Genomic DNA, 23,036 nt, shown 5'->3' with positions numbered 1-23,036 from the left:
TTGAAGAATCTCAAATATAAAATATATTTGGATTTGTTTAACAATTTTTTGTGTTATTTTATAGTTTTGATGTCCTCACTATTATTCTACAATGTAGAAAATAGTAAAAAAAAATATGTAAAAAAATAACCTTGAATGAGTAGGTGTGTCCAAACTTTTGACAGGTACTGTATATCTCTGATCTTTTATCTCCATATGAGCCAGGACGCAGCTTGAGATTCTCTGGCAGACCATTCCAAAGTCTAGTTTGGAAACTAAAGCAGACCGGGCATTTGCCATTAGGGCCCCTAGACCTTGGAATGGTCTGGCAGAGGAGATCAGGCTTGCAGATGCAGTACGTCTTTTAAATCCCTGCTGAAGACATACTACAGTATTGTTTCTTTCTCCTTCCTTCTGTCTGTGTTTCTTTGTTAGCACTTTTCTTTTATTTGATCATTTTATGATGTGAAGCACTTTGTTACTTGCATTGAAAAGCGCGATACAAATAAAGTTGTTATTATTATTATTATTGGAATGCCTGTGGAAAATAAAATATGACTGACAGGTAAATAATGGAGATAGGAAGGGGAGAACTGAAAGGTGTTGCAGGGGAGACGAGAGAGAGAGCCTTAAAAGGTATCCCAGAGATGTAATCATTTCTTACCTTCCAGTCTTACAATAAGAAGCTTTTGTGCTTAAATGCCTAAAATGGCAAGGGGAGATACGGTGAAAGTATATAATCAGTCAGAGCTTCAGAGCTAGCTAACTTCCCTTTTACAGGTGGTCATTATCCCTGAGGATGCAAGAAGGGAAGGAGCTCTTACAAAATTGCGGGAGAAGAAAATGAGAGCCAACGTGGCAGGGCTGGGGTGAGTGAGTGAGTGCTGTCCACCAGCAACACCAGAGGGGGAAACAATTCAAGGGCTAAATGTTCCCACAGGGTTTTTGTGAAAACAGGAAATCTGGCTTGGCTTCAGGCAGACTACTCTGGCAAGGTAGGCCTCTGCCGAGGTTGCCATGGCAACTGGCGAGCCCTGCATGGATTATGTTACCCTGCTTCCTTACACTAGAGAATTGATCGTTGTGTATGTATTCTGCCAGCCGACAAGACCATTTTATTCTCTGACAAAAAAACGCATGAATTTAATAATAATAATAATAAGTAGAGCGCAATTTACAGACGTAAATAACCAAGCTCTTTACATTGAGAGCAACCATTAAAATAACAATTAAAAGGGCTCTACAAATAAAAGGGCTAAAAAACATTAAGCGAGAAATTAACAGATAGCTAGCGGTCTAGTACTATACAAGACACAGTAGAGGAGGCAACAAGGTCAAAACAATAGAACTCGACACTAACGTACAAGACCAACGACAGACACCCCAACAGAGATCACATTAAGTGAAAGCCAGTTTAAAAAAGTGTTTCTTAATCTCAAACTTAAAGGCAGTGGTGGTCTGGGGCATGCGGAGGGTGTGAGGGAACTCGTTCCAGAACCCGGGGTCCGAGAGAGCAGAATGCTTGGTCACCCATTGTTTTTAGGCGTGTCTTTAGGACTGCAAGGAGTCTTTGACCATTTGACCGGAGTGAACGTGAGAACTGTTAAGGGCTGAGAAGTTCACTGAGGTATTGGGGACCTGAGGTATTTTTGAGGAATAACAGGAAGATTTTGAAGTTGATTTTGAATTGGATGGGTAGCCAGTGCAGGTAGGCTAGAATGGGGGTGTGATGTGGGTTCTTGTGAGGACCCTGGCATTTCTGTTCTGCACAAGCTGCAGCCTGTGGATGCCTTTTGAAGGGAGAGTACCAAGGAAGCCATTGCAGTAATCAAGTCGGGAGGTGACGAGGCAGTTGACCAGCTTTTTCAGATCAAGTTTGGAGAGTGTCATGTTTTGTCATTGGTTATCATGTCTTGTCTCGGAGGATCACCAACCGCCTTTGCCTCTATTGCGGTTCTGCTGGACATTTTGTCATTTCATGTCCAGTAAAAGCCAGAGCTCATCAGTAAGCGGAGGGCTACTGGTGAGCGCTACTACTCAGGTCTCTCAGGTCTCTCCATCAAGATCCTGTACTACCTTGTCGGTCCATCTATGCTGGACCGGTTCGGCTGCTTCATGCAGTGCCTTGATAGACTCTGGGGCTGAGGGTTGTTTTATGGACGAAGCATGGGCTCGGAAACATGACATTCCTCTCAGACAGTTAGGGAAGCCCACGCCCATGTTCGCCTTAGATGGTAGTCTTCTCCCCAGTATCAGATGTGAGACACTACCTTTAACCCTCACAGTATCTGGTAACCACAGTGAGACCATTTCCTTTTTGATTTTTCGTTCACCTTTTACACCTGTTGTTTTGGGTCATCCCTGGCTAGTATGTCATAATCCTTCTATTAATTGGTCTAGTAATTCTATCCTATCCTGGAACGTTTCTTGTCATGTGAAGTGTTTAATGTCTGCTATCCCTCCTGTTTCTTCTGTCCCCTCTTCTCAGGAGGAACCTGGTGATTTGACAGGAGTGCCGGAGGAATATCATGATCTGCGCACGGTCTTCAGTCGGTCCAGAGCCAACTCCCTTCCTCCTCACCGGTCGTATGATTGTAGTATTGATCTCCTTCCGGGGACCACTCCCCCTCGGGGTAGACTATACTCTCTGTCGGCTCCCGAACGTAAGGCTCTCGAGGATTATTTGTCTGTTTCTCTCGACGCCGGTACCGTGGTGCCTTCTTCCTCTCCCGCCGGAGCGGGGTTTTTTTTGTTAAGAAGAAGGACGGTACTCTGCGCCCCTGCGTGGATTATCGAGGGCTGAATGACATAACGGTTAAGAATCGTTATCCGCTTCCCCTTATGTCGTCAGCCTTCGAAATTCTGCAGGGAGCCAGGTTCTTTACTAAGTTGGACCTTCGTAACGCTTACCATCTCGTGCGCATCAGAGAGGGGGACGAGTGGAAAACGGCGTTTAACACTCCGTTAGCGCATTTTGAGTACCGGGTTCTGCCGTTCGGTCTCGCTAATGCTCCAGCTGTTTTTCAGGCATTAGTTAATGATGTACTGAGAGACATGCTGAACATCTTTGTTTTTGTCTACCTTGACGATATCCTGATTTTTTCACCGTCACTCGAGATTCATGTTCAGCACGTTCGACGTGTACTCCAGCGCCTTTTAGAGAATTGTCTCTACGTGAAGGCTGAGAAGTGCGCCTTTCATGTCTCCTCTGTCACATTTCTCGGTTCTGTTATTTCCGCTGAAGGCATTCAGATGGATCCCGCTAAGGTCCAGGCTGTCAGTGATTGGCCCGTTCCAAGGTCACGTGTCGAGTTGCAGCGCTTCGGCGTTTCATTCGTAATTTTGGTCAAGTTACTGCCCCTCTCACAGCTCTTACTTCTGTCAAGACGTGCTTTAAGTGGTCCGGTTCCGCCCAGGGAGCTTTTGATCTCCTCAAGAAGCGTTTTACATCCGCTCCTATCCTTGTTACTCCTGACGTCACTAAACAATTCATTGTCGAGGTTGACGCTTCAGAGGTGGGCGTGGGAGCCATTCTATCCCAGCGCTTCCATTCTGACGATAAGGTCCATCCTTGCGCTTATTTTTCTCATCGCCTGTCGCCATCGGAACGCAACTATGATGTGGGTAACCGCGAACTGCTCGCCATCCGCTTAGCCCTAGGCGAATGGCGACAGTGGTTGGAGAGGGCGACCGTTCCTTTTGTCGTTTGGACTGACCATAAGAACCTTGAGTACATCCGTTCTGCCAAACGACTTAATGCACGTCAAGCTCGTTGGGCGTTGTTTTTCGCTCGTTTCGAGTTCGTGATTTCTTATCGCCCGGGTAATAAGAACACCAAGCCTGATGCCTTATCCCGTCTCTTTAGTTCTTCTGTGGCTTCTACCGACCCCGAGGGGATTCTTCCTGATGGGCGTGTTGTCGGGTTGACTGTCTGGGGAATTGAGAGACAGGTTAAGCAAGCACTCACTCACACTGCGTCGCCGCGCGCTTGTCCTAGTAACCTTCTTTTCATTCCTGTTTCTACTCGTCTGGCTGTTCTTCAGTGGGCTCACTCTGCCAAGTTAGCTGGCCACCCCGGCGTTCGGGGTACGCTTGCTTCTATTCGCCAGCGGTTTTGGTGGCCTACTCAGGAGCGTGACACGCGCCGTTTCGTGGCTGCTTGTTCGGACTGCGCGCAGACTAAGTCAGGTAACTCTCCTCCTGCCGGTCGTCTCAGACCGCTTCCCATTCCTTCTCGACCATGGTCTCACATCGCCTTAGACTTCATTACCGGTCTGCCTTCGTCTGCGGGGAAGACTGTGATTCTTACGGTTGTCGATAGGTTCTCTAAGGCGGCACATTTCATTCCCCTCGCTAAGCTTCCTTCCGCTAAGGAGACGGCACAAATCATCATTGAGAATGTGTTCAGAATTCATGGCCTCCCGTTAGACGCCGTTTCAGACAGAGGTCCGCAATTCACGTCACAGTTTTGGAGAGAGTTCTGTCGTTTGATTGGTGCTTCCGTCAGTCTCTCTTCCGGTTTTCATCCCCAGTCTAACGGTCAAGCAGAAAGGGCCAATCAGACGATTGGTCGCATATTACGCAGCCTTTCTTTTAGAAACCCTGCGTCTTGGACAGAACAGCTCCCCTGGGCAGAATACGCTCACAACTCGCTTCCTTCGTCTGCTACCGGGCTATCTCCGTTTCAGAGTAGTCTGGGGTACCAGCCTCCTCTGTTCTCGTCCCAGCTCGCCGAGTCCAGCGTTCCCTCCGCTCAGGCGTTTGTCCAACGTTGTGAGCGCACCTGGAGGAGGGTCAGGTCTGCACTTTGCCGTTACAGGGCGCAGACTGTGAGAGCCGCCAATAAACGTAGGATTAAGAGTCCTAGGTATTGTCGCGACCAGAGAGTGTGGCTTTCCACTCGTAACCTTCCCCTTACGACAGCTTCTCGCAAGTTGACTCCGTGGTTCATTGGTCCGTTCCGTGTCTCCCAGGTCGTCAATCCTGTCGCTGTGCGACTGCTTCTTCCGCGACATCTTCGTCGCGTCCACCCTGTCTTCCATGTCTCCTGTGTCAAGCCCTTTCTTCGCGCCCCCGTTCGTCTCCCCCCGTCCTTGTCGAGGGCGCACCTATTTACAAGGTACGGAAGATCATGGACATGCGTTCTCGGGGACGTGGTCACCAGTACTTAGTGGATTGGGAGGGTTACGGTCCTGAGGAGAGGAGTTGGGTTCCATCTCGGGACGTGCTGGACCGTTCGTTGATTGATGATTTCCTCCGTTGCCGCCAGGGTTCCTCCTCGAGTGCGCCAGGAGGCGCTCGGTGAGTGGGGGGGTACTGTCATGTTTTGTCATTGGTTATCATGTCTTGTCTCTGTGCTTCCCTTCTATTCGTTTCCCTCTGCTGGTCTTATTAGGTTCTTTCCCTCTTTCTATCCCTCTCTTCCCCTCCCTCTCTCCCTCTCTCTATCGTTCCGTTCCTGCTCCCAGCTGTTCCTCATTCTCCTAACTACCTCATTTACTCTTTTCACACCTGTCCCCTATTTTGCCCTTTGATTAGAGCCCCTATTTCTCCCTCTGTTTTCCGCTTCTGTCCTTGTCGGATCCTTGTATGATGTTCGCTGTTCTGTGTCCTTGTATCGCCCTGTCGTGTTTTACCTTCTTCAGATGCTGCGTGCGAGCAGGTGTCTAGGTCTGCTACGGCCGGTGCCTTCCCGAAGCAACCTGCAGTCTATGGTCGAGTCTCCAGTCAGTCCTCTCTACTGACGAGTGGATTTCAGTTTTCCTGTTTTGTTTTCACCTTGATATATCCAGGAGTATCACTTTTGTCATATACTGGAATAAAGACTCTGTTTTCGTTAAGTCGCTTTTGGGTCCTCATTCACCTGCATAACAGAGAGAGCAGGACAGAGCCGGGTGATGTTTCTCAGGTAAAATTATTGTTTTTTTGCAGACGGATTTTATGGGGTCGGAGAAAGTGAGGGAGGGGGGTCCAGTAACACTCCAAGGTTGGAGACAGAGGAGGACAGTTGGATGGAGTGGCCGCCAAGGTGATGGGATTGGTTTTGGTGTGATGGCGAGTGCCGATGAGGATTGCTTCTGTTTTAGTATTCTTGAGTTGTATGTGGTTGTTTGACATCCAGGCTTTGATGTCATCCAGACTGTTGGTGAGGGTGTGTATGAAAGAGAGGGAGTCTGGAGTTGTTTTTATGTAGATCTGTGTGTCGTCAGCATAGCAGTGGAAGTGGATGGTGTGTTTCCTGATTAGGAGACTAAGGGGGAGCATGTAGATGATTAATAGAATGGGGTCTAAGACAGAGCTTTGAGTGACGCCACAGGTGATCGTGGTGGGTTCTGACTTGGCATTTCCTTAGACGCAAACAAATTATAGTAAGCATATTTGGATGTGATGAAGACTGAGTTTGCCAGATAACCACTTTTTCTACGTTAACGTGTTCATCTTAAACTGTGAGGCATCATGTAAATTCAAAAACAATGGAAATATACACAATATTCAGTATGATACTGGGTGTCATACACTCCTCCATGTAAAAAAAAAAGAACACTGACACCCACACCATCGACCCAGTGCTAACCGAGAGTCTTGTGCAGCTGAAATGCAAATGCACACATATGGCAGTAAAACGGTGCAGCTCCACAAACGAAGCAGAAGAAAGACGAGACCTCAGGCATGGAGCTCAGCACTTCACAGAAGCTGCAGCCAGCGAGAGGCTCTGAGTGAGTGGCTCCGACTGATCCTAGGAGAGAGGCACAGTCCCATTGTTCTGCCTCAGCACAGATGTGGTCTGGAAGCCTGGCCCTACCCTGCGTGAGGCTGCTGCTGCTGTTCCAGACCAGGACCATCTGAAATCATATTAGCCAGCAGCATCTGGCCAGCCTGTCCAGGACGCTATCTGGTCATGTGTCCTGTGTTCGTATGATGGATAACAGCGACAGGGAGTATGGAATTAGCAGTGGGATATCACTCTGTGTATGGCATGATTGCCAGTTCTCATTGGTTTTGTCATTGTATTTGTGTCCTTCCTTGTATTTTTGCTTTTCAACATGACAAGTTTCTGAAAGTCCTTGTTGAAAATAATGACAATAAACATAACTTTATACCATCTATATCAGTGGTCACCAACCTTTTCTGAGTAAAGATCACTTTCGCAGTCAAAAAGCAAAGCCGAGATCTACCTACCACTCAGATTTGTTTTAAAACATGACTTGCATTTTTTAAACATTAACCTAATAAAAACAGTTATGTTGGAATGAGGTTTGTGCAGTAGGCAGGCCGTAAGACATTATCACAGCATATTGGCTAGATGTCAATTTTGTTCTTCTCAGACCACATTATATTTCAAAACTTGAGCTTTGATGACAAAATAGAACAGTTGGTGTAGCACCTGCGAGGCACAGCTGAGTATAAATTGAAATCATTTGCTTTTTTATTTTACTGGACTGATGGCACCTGTATTTGATGGTGATGGTGCTTTCAAGGCAACTGGAAAAAATCACAACGTCGGTGATGTTCAGGTCGGAAAGTCAGGGCTCTAGAAAGACGCCAAAGATTTCGAGTTGGATGACCATTCAAAGCAATTATTCCCAGTCTAATCTAGTTTTTTCCCTAGTTTCCAAAAGTCTTGAACGCACTGAAGTCTGAGATGTCGGAGTTCCGAGTTCCCAGTTGTTTTGAACATGGCATTAGTCTCAGCGGATTGAGGGAGAGAGCAGCAGAGGGTCCACCTCTCACGGTCCATGCTCTCTCCTTCCTTTCCTTCTGGTGAGACTGATCAGAGAGAGGGGACACCGTTGTCCACTTGATGGGGAAACTCGAGTCACATCGCATCCGCATCTGCCTCAAGCACAAATTCATGTTGTTCCTATGACCAGAGAAACTGAAATATTCCTTGATATTAAAATAGACATAACGAGCTGCAAATAATAATACAAATGCAGGGCTACTCATTCATTGCAGCTGCAGTGCAAACGGCAGTAGGCTTTTTCTGTTGTGTAATAGTGTTGAATAAAAACAGTGACAGTGCTGAAGGAAAAATTCAACCTGAGCTCACTCATAAAAACAGGGGCTCTTTTCTGTATTCTTTGACAGTCTCTCTGGTCATTGTTTTAAAAGTTATGAAATCTCAGGTAGGCTAGTATCAAACTTCTAGGCATGGTGATTTGAGCTATCCAAATGGCCAGCGTAGTAGGCACACTCGATTTAGCCACAGGTCTCCTGGTCCACCAGGTAGGCAGAGTTTTTCTTTTCAGACAAATGAAATGGTTATAAACTTTGCCAACCCAGTATGCAGGGCTTCTGAATCAGGTGTACCTACAGCCAACGGCGCAACACGAATAATACAAAAAAGAACGCAAGCCTTTTATCGTCGGCTTTTCTACAGAAATGTTTGATAATCGACTAGAAATGCGATCGACCAGTCGGTGACCACTGACCTACAGTATTTTTTATACCATCCTAAAAACAACTTGACGAGGAGATAAATGGATGAAAAAAAAACAGGTAACCTGTGACTTGTCAAGGCAGTTTCTCAGCCTGACGTGGCTACACAGTCCCATTGAAATCATCAAGTAACTTCAAGTGACGGACTGAACCAATCAATATGTTACTTCACTGAACGCTCCTCTGTATTTCCTCTCCTCAGAGAGCGAGATGAGAGATCGTAATAGATAGAGACTTACGACTGGAGCACGCTGCAGTTGTAGAAGATGAAGTCAGTGGTGATGAACTTGTGCCCTGTCTCCTTGGACTTCAGGAAGAACTTGACCACTCGCTTGTCACCTGAAATGACAAAAGACCCACACTGAGCCAAACAGCCTAGAAGCTCGGAAACAATTATCCGTCCGTCTGAGATCCCCATACCCCAGGAAAATAATCTTCTTCGAAGCAAATTAAATCATGTAGATTTGTATAAAAATGTCTAATTGCTCCTGCCTTTTATCTAACATTTCCATTACCAAGAGAAGTGCACTTATGGTCCTAAACAGGAACCCATGAACAGATGTACTATTTCATTTGAAGTAAAGGCCGCATCTCAACTAGTCCAATTATACCTGTAGGCCTGACTTCAAGATAATTGGCAAAGCATTTCTAGTGGACTTTAAATAATTGCCACTAATGGAACAAAACACGAGCTACTGCACTTTTCAGGTTCCCATCAGTAGATCCAGCAAGAGCATTCAGTTGTTTTCGAAAAACACATTAAGGCCCATGTCCACAAGGCTCAGAAAAACCAAAACACTGTGTACGTCAGACACATTACAGCAGTCTGAACAAAAAGCAAATATGATACAACCAACTGAAGTGTATGAAAACGTATAGATAATATCATACACAAAAAGTATGGCTATAGTGATAAATATGATCATTGGAAAATAACAACATTATTATTCAACGGACAACCTTTGAACGTGGTCCTCTGTATCTCAGTTTATAGAGTATGGCACTTGTAATGCCCGCATAGTGGGTTTGATTCCCGTGACCACCCATATGTAAAATGTAAGTCGCATTGGATAAAAGCATCTGCTCAATGGTTTATATTATTAGTATTATTACTATAGATGTATAGTAGTATCTGATAGAAGCTTTACCGTATCCCTGTGCGAGGGAGGGGACATCTCTGAGGGAGGGGGACATACAGAGGATCTGCCCCTTGGCCAGCACCTCCCCTGGGCTCTCTGTCAACTCCTCAAACACACACATCACCCCGGCTGACAGGCTGGGCACGTTTACCACTTTCACACTCAGCTGGAGGGAGGAGGGGGGAGAGAGACGGGAGAGAAGCATATCAGGTGACAGGTGGAGTCGTCCCTGCGCGTATCCTTGCATCTCAGTGAAGGTTAGACTAACACCAGAAATCTTTAACGACAGCTTAATGAGCCAACTCCATATTGGTCATGTTGAGATTAGCTAGAGTCGTGCTTTTCTCTGGTGAGAACATTTTTTATTTTTTGTATTTTTTTTTACAGCCTGTAATTACCTGGGTGGAAGTAGAGGTCACAGATATGTTGTTAGGTGTGACACTAATGTCCACACACTGGTCCAGCTCTGTGTTAAAATGCTGCGGCTCGGCCCACTTCTCACAGGCCTCCTGTCTGGAACACCTGGGAGAAAACCCAATGAGGTTAGGGGTCAATAATGATCACATTACATGCTGTACTACTCCTAAAATGACACTCAGCTCAATGCAGTACACAGCCTGCAGCCATATTACTGGGTAAAAATCCATCCACTCCATTGTCCAACAGAGCACCGGGAGTCTGGCACAAACGTGTAACCTCTGGAATAAGATTTAGGTGTAACAAATGACTGAGGTGGTTTAAGTGGGCAGGTCAGATATGAGCAGCATATAAATGATTCCAGTGTATGAACTAAGGTAGGGCTAACATGGCACCAATGGATGGTGCCTCGCTTCGAGCTCCTACAAAACATGGCAGGTTTCTACCTGCACTGTTGGAGCTCGGAGCTTAAGTATTTCACTGTGTACTGCAACTACATCATCAACCCAGTGCATGTGACTAAATAGACATCTAATCTACTCTAATCATGAACACACATTTAGGAAAATACATTGGAAATACCCCAAAATTACACATTTTGAAATATTCTCAGCCAGGCATCACTTCGCTGTCACAACTTCTGCCGAAGTTGGCTCCCCTGCCTGTTCGGGTGGTGCTCGGCGGTCGTCGTCACCGTCCTACTAGCCGCTACCGATCCCTTTTTCGTTTGTCTGTTGGTTTTGTCTTATTTGTTTCACCTGTGTGTATTTTGGTTTAATTAGCTTCCCTATATGTAGTAGTTTGACCCACCCTTGTTTTGTGTGGGATAGTCTGTTGTTACGTGTGTACATATTAGGTCGTGGTGTATTTTGTTTTCTATACTGGACACCCTGTGGTTTTGGGTTGTCTGGTATAGTGTCCTGCGCCCTGTATTGTATTGGGCTTATTCAGTTTGGTGTGCAATAGTAAAGCACTTTACTCCGTTACTCTCTCTCGGCGTCTGATTCCTGCACACACACCTAGTCCCGCGTGACATTCGCAACAAACTTCAAAGATGTTTTTGTCACCAATTTCCCTATTGTCAGGTTAATGTTGCATAGCAGAAACTTTTATACTGCTAATTTAACTCATTTACCTGGTCTTGATGATTGGAACCAATTCTTTCATAAATCCCTATTGAAGCCAGAACAATGACAATTCAACCAAATGTTTTTTTGTGACAAAAATATGATCGGGTTAATGCGGCATAGCAGCCGTTCTCTCTCTTGTTGCAGTTTTGTTTTAAGCCTGTTATTATCTGCTGTGGAAGTGAATGTCCTATTTTTCTCCTTACAGATTCTAAGGAGCAGCCGGATATTAAAACATTTATAACAGCAGCACATTTGTTAGACGTGGCGTTACTGTAAGTGCAGTTAAAAGTTTCACATGTTTAAGCTTGACAGCTGCACTGAAAGTGGCTGAGGATTATCCCCAATGAAAACTCCTGCTTACGCACCAACCAGCCCTGTCCTTTTTACCATGTCCAATATGCCACTGGATTTTACTGCAGACGATTAGGGATTATTTCACATTGGGAGAGACAGAGCAGAGCATGACAACACACAGCATTATCTCACTACAATCTCCATTAACACCATGTTCAGCAACCATTCAATAAAATATTGTAACGTGATGAAAATTAAATATAAGGAAAAAATAAACATCAAAAATGAAATGAATGAAAATATAAATTGTTTTGTTCTATCAATAAAATAAACTTGAAATGTGTCACATGTCTACTAATATTTCGCAGGCTCGTCAATGTGAGAAAGCAGAAGCAGTGAAGCACAAACTTGATTTGAAGGTTAGCATTCAACTTAAGCGCATTGATAAGCGTGTCTCCGGAAGGAAATGTATTTTATTTTCCTTTAGAAGAACATCTTCTTAAAGAATTAAGAAGCCGCTACAGTTCCAGGGCTGTTTTTTTTAACCCGAGATGCAACACACCATAAATGATTTGTTTACTTCTAATTAAAGCCATATGTCTGGGGAAAGAATGGGGGTAGGCTTAATAAAAAATGCAGGGCCTAGACATGACTGCTCTCTGTAAAGTAAGTGGAACTGTGGTGCGTCTCCTCGCCAGCCAACAACAAACAATTCATATCACTGCGATTCTTCTGTTGCTTTGTCATTTCTTCTCGTTCAGTTTCCAGGAATGAGATTTAATTCAATTACAGTGCAGCCTTCTTCCTAGTGGAATGGCAGATATGTGATTTATGGTGAAACGTTGTCCCCCTGGGGTGGAGGTCCCTTCAGCTGCTTTCTTTCTTTCGCTCTCTAACAGCCCTGCAATGACGCCATGAGAAATCCAGTGGATCAGGGACCTGCATTAGTGACTGTTCTTTGTGGGGACAAAATGGACTCAACACATCTTCAATTAGCAGGTGAGGAGTCCTCTGTAATATATGATCAAGTGAAATGGGGATAGAAACTGTCAGAGGAGAATGTAGCGAGGCACTAAAGGCACTAGAGGGACATGGGTGAGAAACGGGAGATTGGGGGCTCACATTAACCCTAAGAGAAAGCCACGCGTTGAGCACATGGCTTCATTTAAACTTGAGAACAGGCTTTTTTCTAAGGAATAAGCCCAGGAGAGTAACTGATTTAGTCATTTATTTTGGCAGATAGGCTCCCTCCCTACATGCCCAATTCACCACTTCAGGTTATGTGAATTCTATTAAATAAATCCAAGGCCACATTCAAACCACATTATTTACATTTTTTGTTTCACCTTTATTTAACCAGGTAGGCAAGTTCTCATTTACAATTGCAACCTGGCAATTATGACCTCTGTGTTCATTCTGACATTAAAAGGCAAAGTTTTAATTTGTTCAAATTATTAATTGGACGGAGGAGATTAAAAAAGCCTTTCATAACACGTGTAAATCATCTACTAATAATGTCATTACATAACTAAAATGGCAGTGTTGGGGTTAACTGGGAAGCATTGGGACATAGAGACAGGATCAATTGAGCACATTCATTGATATGGGAAGGGTGGGAGCCGTAACGGCCACTAAGGGTCTGGGTTAATTATCTATTTGACTTTGATTAGAGAGAAAGACAACACAAGAGACAATCATGTCTGCTGAGGGGGCGAAACTATTGAAAGGGCAGTCACTTATCACAGGCTTTCTTCACTGTCCTTTTTACTATAACCTTGAACCATGTTAATCTGAAACACCTTCTCTCAAAGACATCGGACAACGTTTTCAGAATGTGCATTTGCTGCTCTGCAAAATGTTGGATGAAAGAAAGGCTGTCTTCAAACAGTAAACATTGCAGATGTTCCATTTTACATTAAAAGCAAAAGCATATGATATTTTCATGTAATAGTAGTTGCTCTCAATGATCCTCTAATTATAATAATACGCTGACAATCCCAGTCTTATTTAAACTAATGCAGAGGTACCTGCACCATTCAGTGAGCACTTTACATTAATAACTGAACAGATACTGACATATGATGGCGTGCTGTCATTTCACGGTGTGCTTTCATCATTTATAGAACATTAATGAAGTCTCTTGAGTAGGGGAAGTTTCCACAAGATAAATGCCACATCAGACATCCTAACCAATGCCCCACTCAACAGATAGAGTAGCAGAGAAATCACTAAATAAGCCTGATTTGAATCGCACTGCAAATCCATCTTCCAGTTTCCTGTTGTTGCCATGGACACAGACCATTTCCCAGGGTGCATTTTTTTTTCTCCTCTACCCTGGCTCGACTAACATGATGGCTCGAGGCTAAAGAGCCCTGGAGGAATAGCAGACAAAGCAGAGACAACAAGTAAAAGAAAGGGAAGCAGGTCAAAGCTAGTCTCCCAAACAAGAGTGTTTTTGGCAGGGGGTGTTTTTGAACAACCATCTCCCATGGCAACCCATCTTCCCAAGGGAAGGGGAGCTCTGGCAACACGGTTTAAGAATGAAGATTTAACAACCCCAAAATTTCACTGCATCGTTTTTCGGAGCATCACACCAATACGTGTCATAACAGTAGCAAGACAAGTGATAAGTGCCTAGATAAATGTAGATATTACAGATCAGAGGAGCACATGACAACCCACACCACTGTTTTCATATGAAAACTCATCATACCACCTTCAAAAGCTTGAGGCAGTGCATTCAGATTGATAAGTGCCTTAAATGAGGTCTTGAGAGTTATGTCACACAGACGTACCAAAATAAAGCTCTCTATCCGTGAAATGAGAGCAAGGGTTGAATGGGGCCATTGCAGACATCTGTGTTAAACACTGAAATATACAGCTGAAATAGCTACCTCATGATCAAAAAAGCAATATCCCACAAAGGACTCAAAATAAAAAACCTCAAGACCAAAAAAAAAACTGCTTTAGAAAGTTCAGTATATTATTAGTTTCATTTTAGGACCTGTGACCGTATCGATTGGCCTAGAAAAAGTAATATCAAAGATATCGAAGAAACCACAATGAGTTTTAGTAGTCTGGTCAGAAATTCTAAAAATGAAAGACAATCTAAAGTTGAGCACCAAATAAAGTGTGTGCTGAAAACGTGGCTCATTGACTGGGCTTGAATAGGAGATGCCCATTGTGGTCCATGGAAGCGAGTCATCCCAGTAATTTGAGTTACCTCCTGCACATGAATGAGCAGTCTGAGGTTGCCTGGCCTGGCCTGTACCCTGCTAGGAGGAACAAAGCCCTGCTCTCTGTTTCTCATGGGCCCCAACACTGTGAGACGACACAACTCAGACTCCACCGAGCATATGACCTGAGTGTGTCTGCTGTCCCACTGACTGAATGTGCCTGTCACCCCATCTCAATCTGACCCAATCAAATTCCCTTTGTTTCTCTGTTTGAGCATCATAGGGGTTCAAGTAGACAGCCAGCCTGACAGACAGCACGTTGAAGCCCCCTAAAGGAGCAGAACACGAGTGGATGGGAATAGAAGCGGATTGTTTCACACAGGGATAACGCTTCACCAGAGAGGAACAGAGGTTGGACGTATGAATCAGGCACAATTCAGCCATTCAATCTATTCATCACTTTGCTTGATCTCACACTAATTGCGCTGTGCAGTGGTTGTCACAAGGTCATGTAAAAAATGTTGGGGATATCGCATTAATACGCAAACAAATGTCACTTTCAAACTAGTTTGGCAAAATCTATGCTATTTATTACATCATCAGTCCGAAGGTTGTTATCTTGATTAAAGTATGGATGGCAGGGAGAAATATAAAAGGACTGAATTCATTTATTTGTCATTTTTAAAAATTGGATATCATTGAGGTCTTAGGCTCATAAAAAAAGATTTTCATCTACCTCTGGACATTATCTAGATATGTAACACAGTGACAAAACCAGGCCTTAGTGTAAGAAATGTAACATAATGAAACACTTTCAGGACTTTCCCATGGCTTGCTATTTGAAAGACGTGCTTACATTTCTGGACCTTTCATTGAAATCCACTCAGGTGATTTCTGCTCTACTTTACTAGTGTTACTTTGTTTTTCCGTTAATCATATGTCAGAGAAACCCCTCCATATTGTGGCCATTACACTCAATAAATTAAAGTGAACACTATGCAGCAGCCACACATGCTTCTCCCTTCGCAGGAATACCCTTCTCCCCGTAACTGAACACCTCACTCTGTCATGACCTACCCAGTCAATTAATCTACAGTGGGACTGGAGGAAAAAGTTGCATGATGACAAGTGAGGGAGTGAGAGGAGTGGCAGAGGGCCAGCAATATTTAGACATTTCCTGAGCTCCTACTAGCTGCTGCCCAGGGGTCATCCCAGGGGTCAACAGGAAGGATCACATCTGGAGCAGCTGTCACCTGTCACTTCCTGTGTGGAGCAGACTAGAGCGGGCCAGGTGGACTGGGTGACAGCAGGCAGCTTCCCACTAGTTGGGCTGAACCCCGGATCTCTTAGTGGTGCTATTAAAAGTCCATAATAAACTGGCTGTATTGCTGCTAGACTTTTACATTCCAACAGCATCTGGCCACCCTGATGTTTAACAGAGCCTCCATTATTCTCACTTTGATTGGTATCAAATGTCACCTTGGAAATCTGTGCAGCAGTTCTGGAATCAATTAATTCTGTTAAAGTTGGCATCAACTGAGGCAACTTGATCACACAAACCAACCAACCATTCCCCCCCCCCCCCAATACATTAATTTAGCCTTACAAGATATGAATGTAAAGTGATCCACTTACTTGTTGTGAAGAACACACCATCCACAGTGGGGATCTCCAGAGCCCAGACAGGTCTTGCAGGTGGTGTACTGGCCACAGCTCTCCACAGGTAACCTGCTCACCTGCAGAACACAACAGAGCTTCAGCTTACCATCTGATTCAGCCCACACACACCCTCATAGGCTCACGCTAGCACGCTAGCACTGTGCTTTTCACACATACAGGTTTTTTTTTTAATGCGAAGAGAGTGTCAAACAAATCTAAATCCAAGCCATAACCGTGAATTTGTCATGATAGCATTAAGTTTACGTAAGATTTTCTGCTATGAAACAAAACAGAGTGAAAATTTTATGCTCACAATTTTCATGGGTTTTAGGGCACATCCAGGCTTCACAGACTAAACAATTCCCCGACACAAGGTCTGAATCAATTTATTAAACGGTGGCTTTCGACACAGACGTCTCGGATGCTGAAAATCTTTTTTTAGTGTAAGAGATGATGTGGATGCATCAGACCAAAAAACTGTAAGCACTACACTACACTAGACTACACTACTTTACACTACACTGTATTTGGTTCAGTGACACCAGCTAAGCCTCTAGCCTCTGCAGTGATAGAGTGGGTCAATTCAAAAGTGTTAGTAAACATTTCAAGCCTTTAAACGCTAGACGACTTATTCAACATACCACCCATGGCTAACTAAGAGTGACACCGTGCACAGTCAGTGGAAAGAGTGATTTGCGGTTGTTCCCTTGTCGTAAAACACACACAGTCTAATGGGTTGCCTTGAATGATTGATTTAAATATATAAACAAATATATTTTAGTGATCATCCCCCTCCCTTTGGCATCAAGCGAGACCATCCTTTTACATTTCCAGATGTCACTGGGTAATATACCACGTACACCGTATGCACAACGCCGTTCTCTGCATGTCAATCATGTGCCCGGGAAAGGACTTTAACAAAGACATCCTTGCCACTTTCATCTCTCCTAAAGTGCTGAAATGCTTACGCTGAGGGTACCTAATCTCCTTTGATCGCCTTCATTTTTTATAATTTTGAAACAGAGAAAAACACAATCTCGCCCAAAGGGATGTGGCGTTGCCTTTCAAGTTGCTGAGCTTCTGGTTCCAAGTACTGCTGCAGTGGAGAGGGCTACTAGCATTAACGCTAAGCGTTAAGCCTGGCAGGCCCTGTGGAGCGCAGGCCTGCCTCTCTGCCTCTAGTGTCAGGGAGTCAGGCGGTGGGTGGGCGAGGTGTTATGCCGAGATCTGTGCTTCCTGTCCCATGCTAATTTATGCAGCAAAGAGCCAGCATGTAAACACACCACCACCGCCGACATGTTTTATAATCCTCTGCCCTAAGTCTCCGTTTATGACATGATGCTCGGCTTTCAGCATCCCACAAGCACCTTGCAGACAGACAACTCACAAAGGGATGGAATTAAACAAGTCCATTTTATTGAAGCTGCAATATGTAACTTTTTGGTGCGACCTGACCAAATTCACAAAGAAATGTGAGTTATAGATCTGTCATTCTCATTGAAAGCAAGTCTAAGAAGCGGTATATCTGGTCTCTGTGCGCTATTTCTATGCTTCCTGTTCTTAAGTTCAGTTTTTGCATATTTTACTTTCAGTTTTGTAAACCAGCTAAAACCAGCTGAAAATACAACATTTTTGCTTATGGAAAATATATATCACAGTGGTTTAGATGGTACAATGATTCTCTACACTATACATGCTTATTTTGTCACATAAACTGAAATTAGGTGAATTTAATAACCCGGAAATGGCGGAGTGATTTTTGTGCATAGTGCAGCTGTAAATCGATAATAAAAGCAGGCTGTCTACAGAGTACTATCTTGTATCCTTTTTATGTATGATGGTTATATATTATATACTGTTAAAGTTAGTGTATGAAAATAGCATCATCAACTGCCACACATTAATCTGTGTTTAAAGTGGACCCGTGTGAAAGGCAGAGCGCTATAGGAGTTCATCTTTGATCCAATGTATTTACCTCCCTGTGATGACCTACAACAAGAGGGTCGTTATGGGGCTGAGGTGCCCTCACGCCAACCTGTGCACCTGCCTTTAATGAAATATTCAAATCTCCTTGCAATGCTCTGCTCTGCCGGTCAGTGTTGCCTATTAATTATTTACCTACCGCAATTCATTCACATTTCATAAATACTGAAAACGTAAGCAGGAGGAAGGCTCTGAAGACGCATGTACGGTACAGTAGGCAAAAATACCAGTGCAGGAGTGGTTTTAGAGAAGATGAGAAAAAGGATCGACTCTACATGCGTTTCTTTAATCAGTTCCAGATAAACAGCTCTTAATACACATTCTGCATACAAAACAAATCAATTGAGAATCATTTGACACACGCTTAAGCATCGGAGTGCCTCACATTTAATCATTATGGGGAAATATCAATATCTGGAGCAGACCCATGTGGTTTTACTCCATCATGCGTAAGGAGGCCCATTGTTTGAGTGAATGAGCTCGGCCGCGCAGAGCAGTGCCATTCTCCCTCTATCAGATTCCATTCTTTCATTCTGGCATTAGGGGATCCTCCTCTCCTCTGTGATTCCTGTCCTCGTGCCCCCCCCCCCCATGCTCCAGGAGGGGCTGCTCCATTCCTTTGATCATGCACCACTTCTCCCTAACATCAGTCTCAATCTAACAACTCTTCAACGACAACTCTGGATTATAGCTGGGAGTTTAGAGAAAAGTTGTATTTTCTTTTGCTGTCCACTAAACTGTAGTACTGAGGTTTAACAAGAGCTCTACAAGCTGCATGGCGTATATCTACTTATATAACACTGCGCCAAAATCATATCTCTTCATTTCGACGACGCAGACCTTTTCTAAATCACAAGACAGCCTGCCAAGTCTCCTCATTGGAGGGCTCGTTCTTTCTTTTCTCTGAGACATGCATTCTGGCGGCAAAAAGTGAACGGCCAAAGATCAAATCTTTGTGAGAACTGCACAACGACAGCAATTCATCCTTTCTTCCAATGAATTGCTCAATTCCGAACAAAACAAATAACCTCTGAAAGATGTATTATGCAGGGAACCAGCATCATTATTGTGCGCAGCTGCGTGTACTGTATGTATGTGGCTCTCTTCTAGTCAGCTGCAGAGGAACTTGGTGTGTTAACCTTCCTATCTGATCCTCAGCTGTACAATAAGACCTCTTAGAATAGAGCTATTCTGCAAGCCTCTCCATGGAGACACTTCCCCGAGGTTTCCTATTAGGGAACCAGCTGAGGCAGAATTCAAAGACAGAACTGGTGTTTCATATTCCGTCTTCCTGTCGCGCAGATTCTAAAACAACATAACTGAAATTCCGGTTAGGTTTTAAAACAAAGCAGACTGTTGACAGTGACTGAGTCTAATTAGATTCCTTTTGACAAATGTATCTTTATATGGCCAAGATAGGTCATCATAGCACAGAACAAATATTTTCACACGCATTATGATTGGAACCATGAAACAAAAGTAAATCTCTTGAGAAGTAAATCAGCTAGAGATTACATAAAGGTCTGAGAATCTCTGAAAGTAAGACAAAAGTAAGTAAGTAACACTGTATTAAACTGTGGTGGTTAATGCTGGAACAATCTACTGTAGACGAGTTCATACTTTTCCTTTCTCATATCCTGAAATAAAACTATGGATCGTCTTTTGTGGTCAGTGCTTTCTTTATGCTGTGTGTGTGTTTGTGTGTGTGTGCGTGCTTCTCTCACCTGTTTGTCACTCAGCAGGTAAATGTATTGGTAGTCAGGGCTGAATACCATGTCACGCAGAATTGGTTTCCCTTCAACCACTGTAACGGTCTCATACAGCAAAGCACTCTGGGATGGGGGAGGTATGCCATCCACTCGGATCTAAGGAAGAAAGAGACAACAAGTTGCAAAATAATTTCATAATTTTTTGAATGACTATTTCATGAATCATGACTATGTAATATCATGTGGAGATTTGTTATACACCAAACTGCATGTGGGGAACATTTTTAAGGTTTACAAACATATATATGTTTTATTTTGCTTTGCATCAGACACAAATAACATTCCACAAATCTCCCACAAATCCTCAGCTCTTTCGATGACCTAGAAAACAAATTCAGAGGAATTCTGAATATGGATGGCAGAGGGGGGCTGATGAGGAGGAATATCCTCAATATGTAAGATCACTAAAAAAGATTAATCAAATTTTAATGATGCTTACTATACACAAACAGTAACACACACACACACGCACACACACACACACACACACACACACACACACACACACACACACACACACACACACACACACACACACACACACACACACACACACACACACACACACACACACACACACACATTCACCCCCCCACACACACACACACACACACACACACACACACACACACACACACACACACACACACACACACACACACACACACACACACACACACACACACAACCCCACACACAAACACACGCACAAACCCAACCCCCACTGTTTCATCATTACCACCTTCTCTGTTTCCTTACACTGATAATTAGAACGCTGAGCGGGCTTGGTAAAGGAGTTCTGAAAATGTCAAATTCGCATAATCTTTGATGTGATTGGGAATAAATGCTGTGAGCTTTGACAACTGCAGTTACAGCTGCAAAGCTCACCTATATTCACATCCTTTATTCAGGAGGGAAAAAAAGGTGGCAGCTTGCTTTTCTGTCCTAATCAATTGTGATGGAAATGTGACAGGGGGAGGAATGGAACGGTAAACAAACCAAATGAATGCAGAGGAATCCATTTTGAAAGAACATGAAATAGAAACGTAGAAGTCTAAGGACAGATAAAGTGGAGCAGATGTCAAAGTGACAAGCTCGGCTTTCTCCTAAATATCTGGGTCAGCCTGAAGTGACAAACATCGTTAGTCTGTTAATTAGCTGCCTCCTCATTGCTGCAGTCTTAGTAATTAGTGTTGACAAGGTGGCATCAATTAGTCGAAGGCTGCCATATTGGATGTCACAAGTTTCCGGCCAAGATGAAGACTGACTGAGACCATGTCCCCCCCAAAGCAGTGGGACAGCAGGGATGGAAAAATATGACGTTTATTGTCAGCGCTTTGTCAGTTCAAGTGATAGCAGCTGCAGTCATCTCACACCCATCTATCCACTGCCATGTTCTTCATTTCCACAACTTCCAAATGCAGCACCATTAGCATGTTCCTCTAGCCAGTTCTCTCTCTTTTAAAAAAAATCCAGGGCCATCAGAACATTTGAGAAATGGATCCTGGGGCTTATACCTGATTACACATGATCAAATATGAGATGTTAAACCACTTTGCATGGCTGTTACGCAATACTTTACATACAAACATTCAAAGCTATGATGTAAAATGCCCTTGTGAGCAGTCCTCGAGCCATTTTAGAATTACGCTGGCAGCCCTGCAGCAATGCTTCATGAAAGTAACACTGCTATGATCCACAGATATGGTGCTGCTAGTGATAGACAACATTTAGAGACCGCATGTGTCTAAATCAGTGGAGGTCAGTGCCATTTAAGATGAGGGAGAACAATTTATTTTAATTCTATTAAGGCATATTGAATGACTATCATTTATATTTCATTCACCCAGTTCAATGTAACAACGATGTCACGCCTTGGTCATTGTATTTTGTGTTTTTGTTATATGTTTGGGTAGGCCAGGGTGTGACATGGGTTTATATATTGTGTTTCGTATTGGGGTTTGTATTAATTGGGATTGTGTATGATTAGGGGTGTGTCTAGTTAGGCTTGGCTGCCTGAGGCGGTTCTCAATTGGAGTCAGGTGATTCTCGTTGTCTCGGATTGGGAACCGTATTTAGGTAGCCTGAGTTCGCTTTGTATTTTGTGGGTGTTTGTTCCTGTCTTTGTGTAGTATTCACCAGATAGGCTGTAATTAGTTTCACGTTTCGTTTGTTGTTTTCGTATTTCAGTTATTTCATGTACCGTCATATCTTTCATTAAAGTCATGAGTAACCTACACGCTGTGCTTCGGTCCGACTCTCTTCATTCAACAGACGATCGTCGTTACAAACGATAGGTTTAGGGTACAACATGATATGCAAATGTTCCCTATACCCATCATGAGGTTGCTACAACCTAGCCTATGAATGACAGTTTATAACGTAGGTGCACACAAGTCGAGAGACAAATTGACACATGGACAGACAGTGTGATTCAATACCACGTTGCACACTCTTGCCTGCATCTAGCTGATATAGGGTGTAATCATTAATCCAACAATTGCAAACGAGAGTTTCTATTGGAGAGATTCAGGTATGTTTATGCCCATTTTGTTCCGTTTGCTTCCATTTAAAAAAAAATGTTTTTGAACAGAATCAGCAGAATGAATACACCCCTGATTACACATAAACACTGTTCACTTTCCTAGCAGCAACGTTGTATTCCTTCTCGCATCTATGTGCTCTCCTCCTCTCACCTTGTCCCTTCGCTTGTGGACTTCAATGCACAACACATCAGCTGTATGTGACCAGGTGAAAAAACCTTTCCAAGCCAAACCGCTACACACAGCCTACACCGTTGTCACTATATTAGCTAAAGTAATGTCATAGTCAGCATAGCTAATAGAACTAACGCGTTAGTAATCCCGCTACAATCATGCAGTAACGGTACATTCATTAAGTCAATAAGCAGTTACACTTGCGGGCCCTGGTGGCAATAAATTAGTAAAACCAAAAGCTTAAATTGACTTGAAAGAGTTCCAGAGCTGTGTTGGAAAGTGATAGCCAGCTAGCTAAAAAAACATCCCTCTGTTTGAGCAGGGTGTTTCAATA

At 43.7% G+C, this 23,036-nt stretch overlaps 1 protein-coding gene across 2 annotated transcripts in view; it reads right to left on the bottom strand.

Moving 5' to 3' along the window:
- The window catches only part of LOC124031957 (plexin A3), a 148,808-nt gene that overhangs the window by 63,820 nt on the left and 61,952 nt on the right, over positions 1 to 23,036 (bottom strand). For both annotated transcript variants that reach the window (XM_046343817.1, XM_046343818.1), the window contains exons 4-8: positions 19,941 to 20,081; positions 16,210 to 16,310; positions 9,956 to 10,079; positions 9,567 to 9,723; positions 8,658 to 8,757 (exon numbers count right to left, since the gene is read on the bottom strand). In XM_046343817.1, coding sequence (XP_046199773.1) covers positions 8,658 to 8,757; positions 9,567 to 9,723; positions 9,956 to 10,079; positions 16,210 to 16,310; positions 19,941 to 20,081 — 623 coding nt within the window. The remainder of the gene's footprint in view (positions 1 to 8,657; positions 8,758 to 9,566; positions 9,724 to 9,955; positions 10,080 to 16,209; positions 16,311 to 19,940; positions 20,082 to 23,036) is intronic.

This window comes from Oncorhynchus gorbuscha, linkage group LG03 (assembly GCF_021184085.1).
Source record: "Oncorhynchus gorbuscha isolate QuinsamMale2020 ecotype Even-year linkage group LG03, OgorEven_v1.0, whole genome shotgun sequence".
In the NCBI taxonomy this organism is placed as follows: domain Eukaryota; kingdom Metazoa; phylum Chordata; class Actinopteri; order Salmoniformes; family Salmonidae; genus Oncorhynchus; species Oncorhynchus gorbuscha.
The sequence above is the reverse complement of the archived record's forward strand: the minus strand, read 5'-3'. Positions and strand labels throughout refer to the sequence as shown.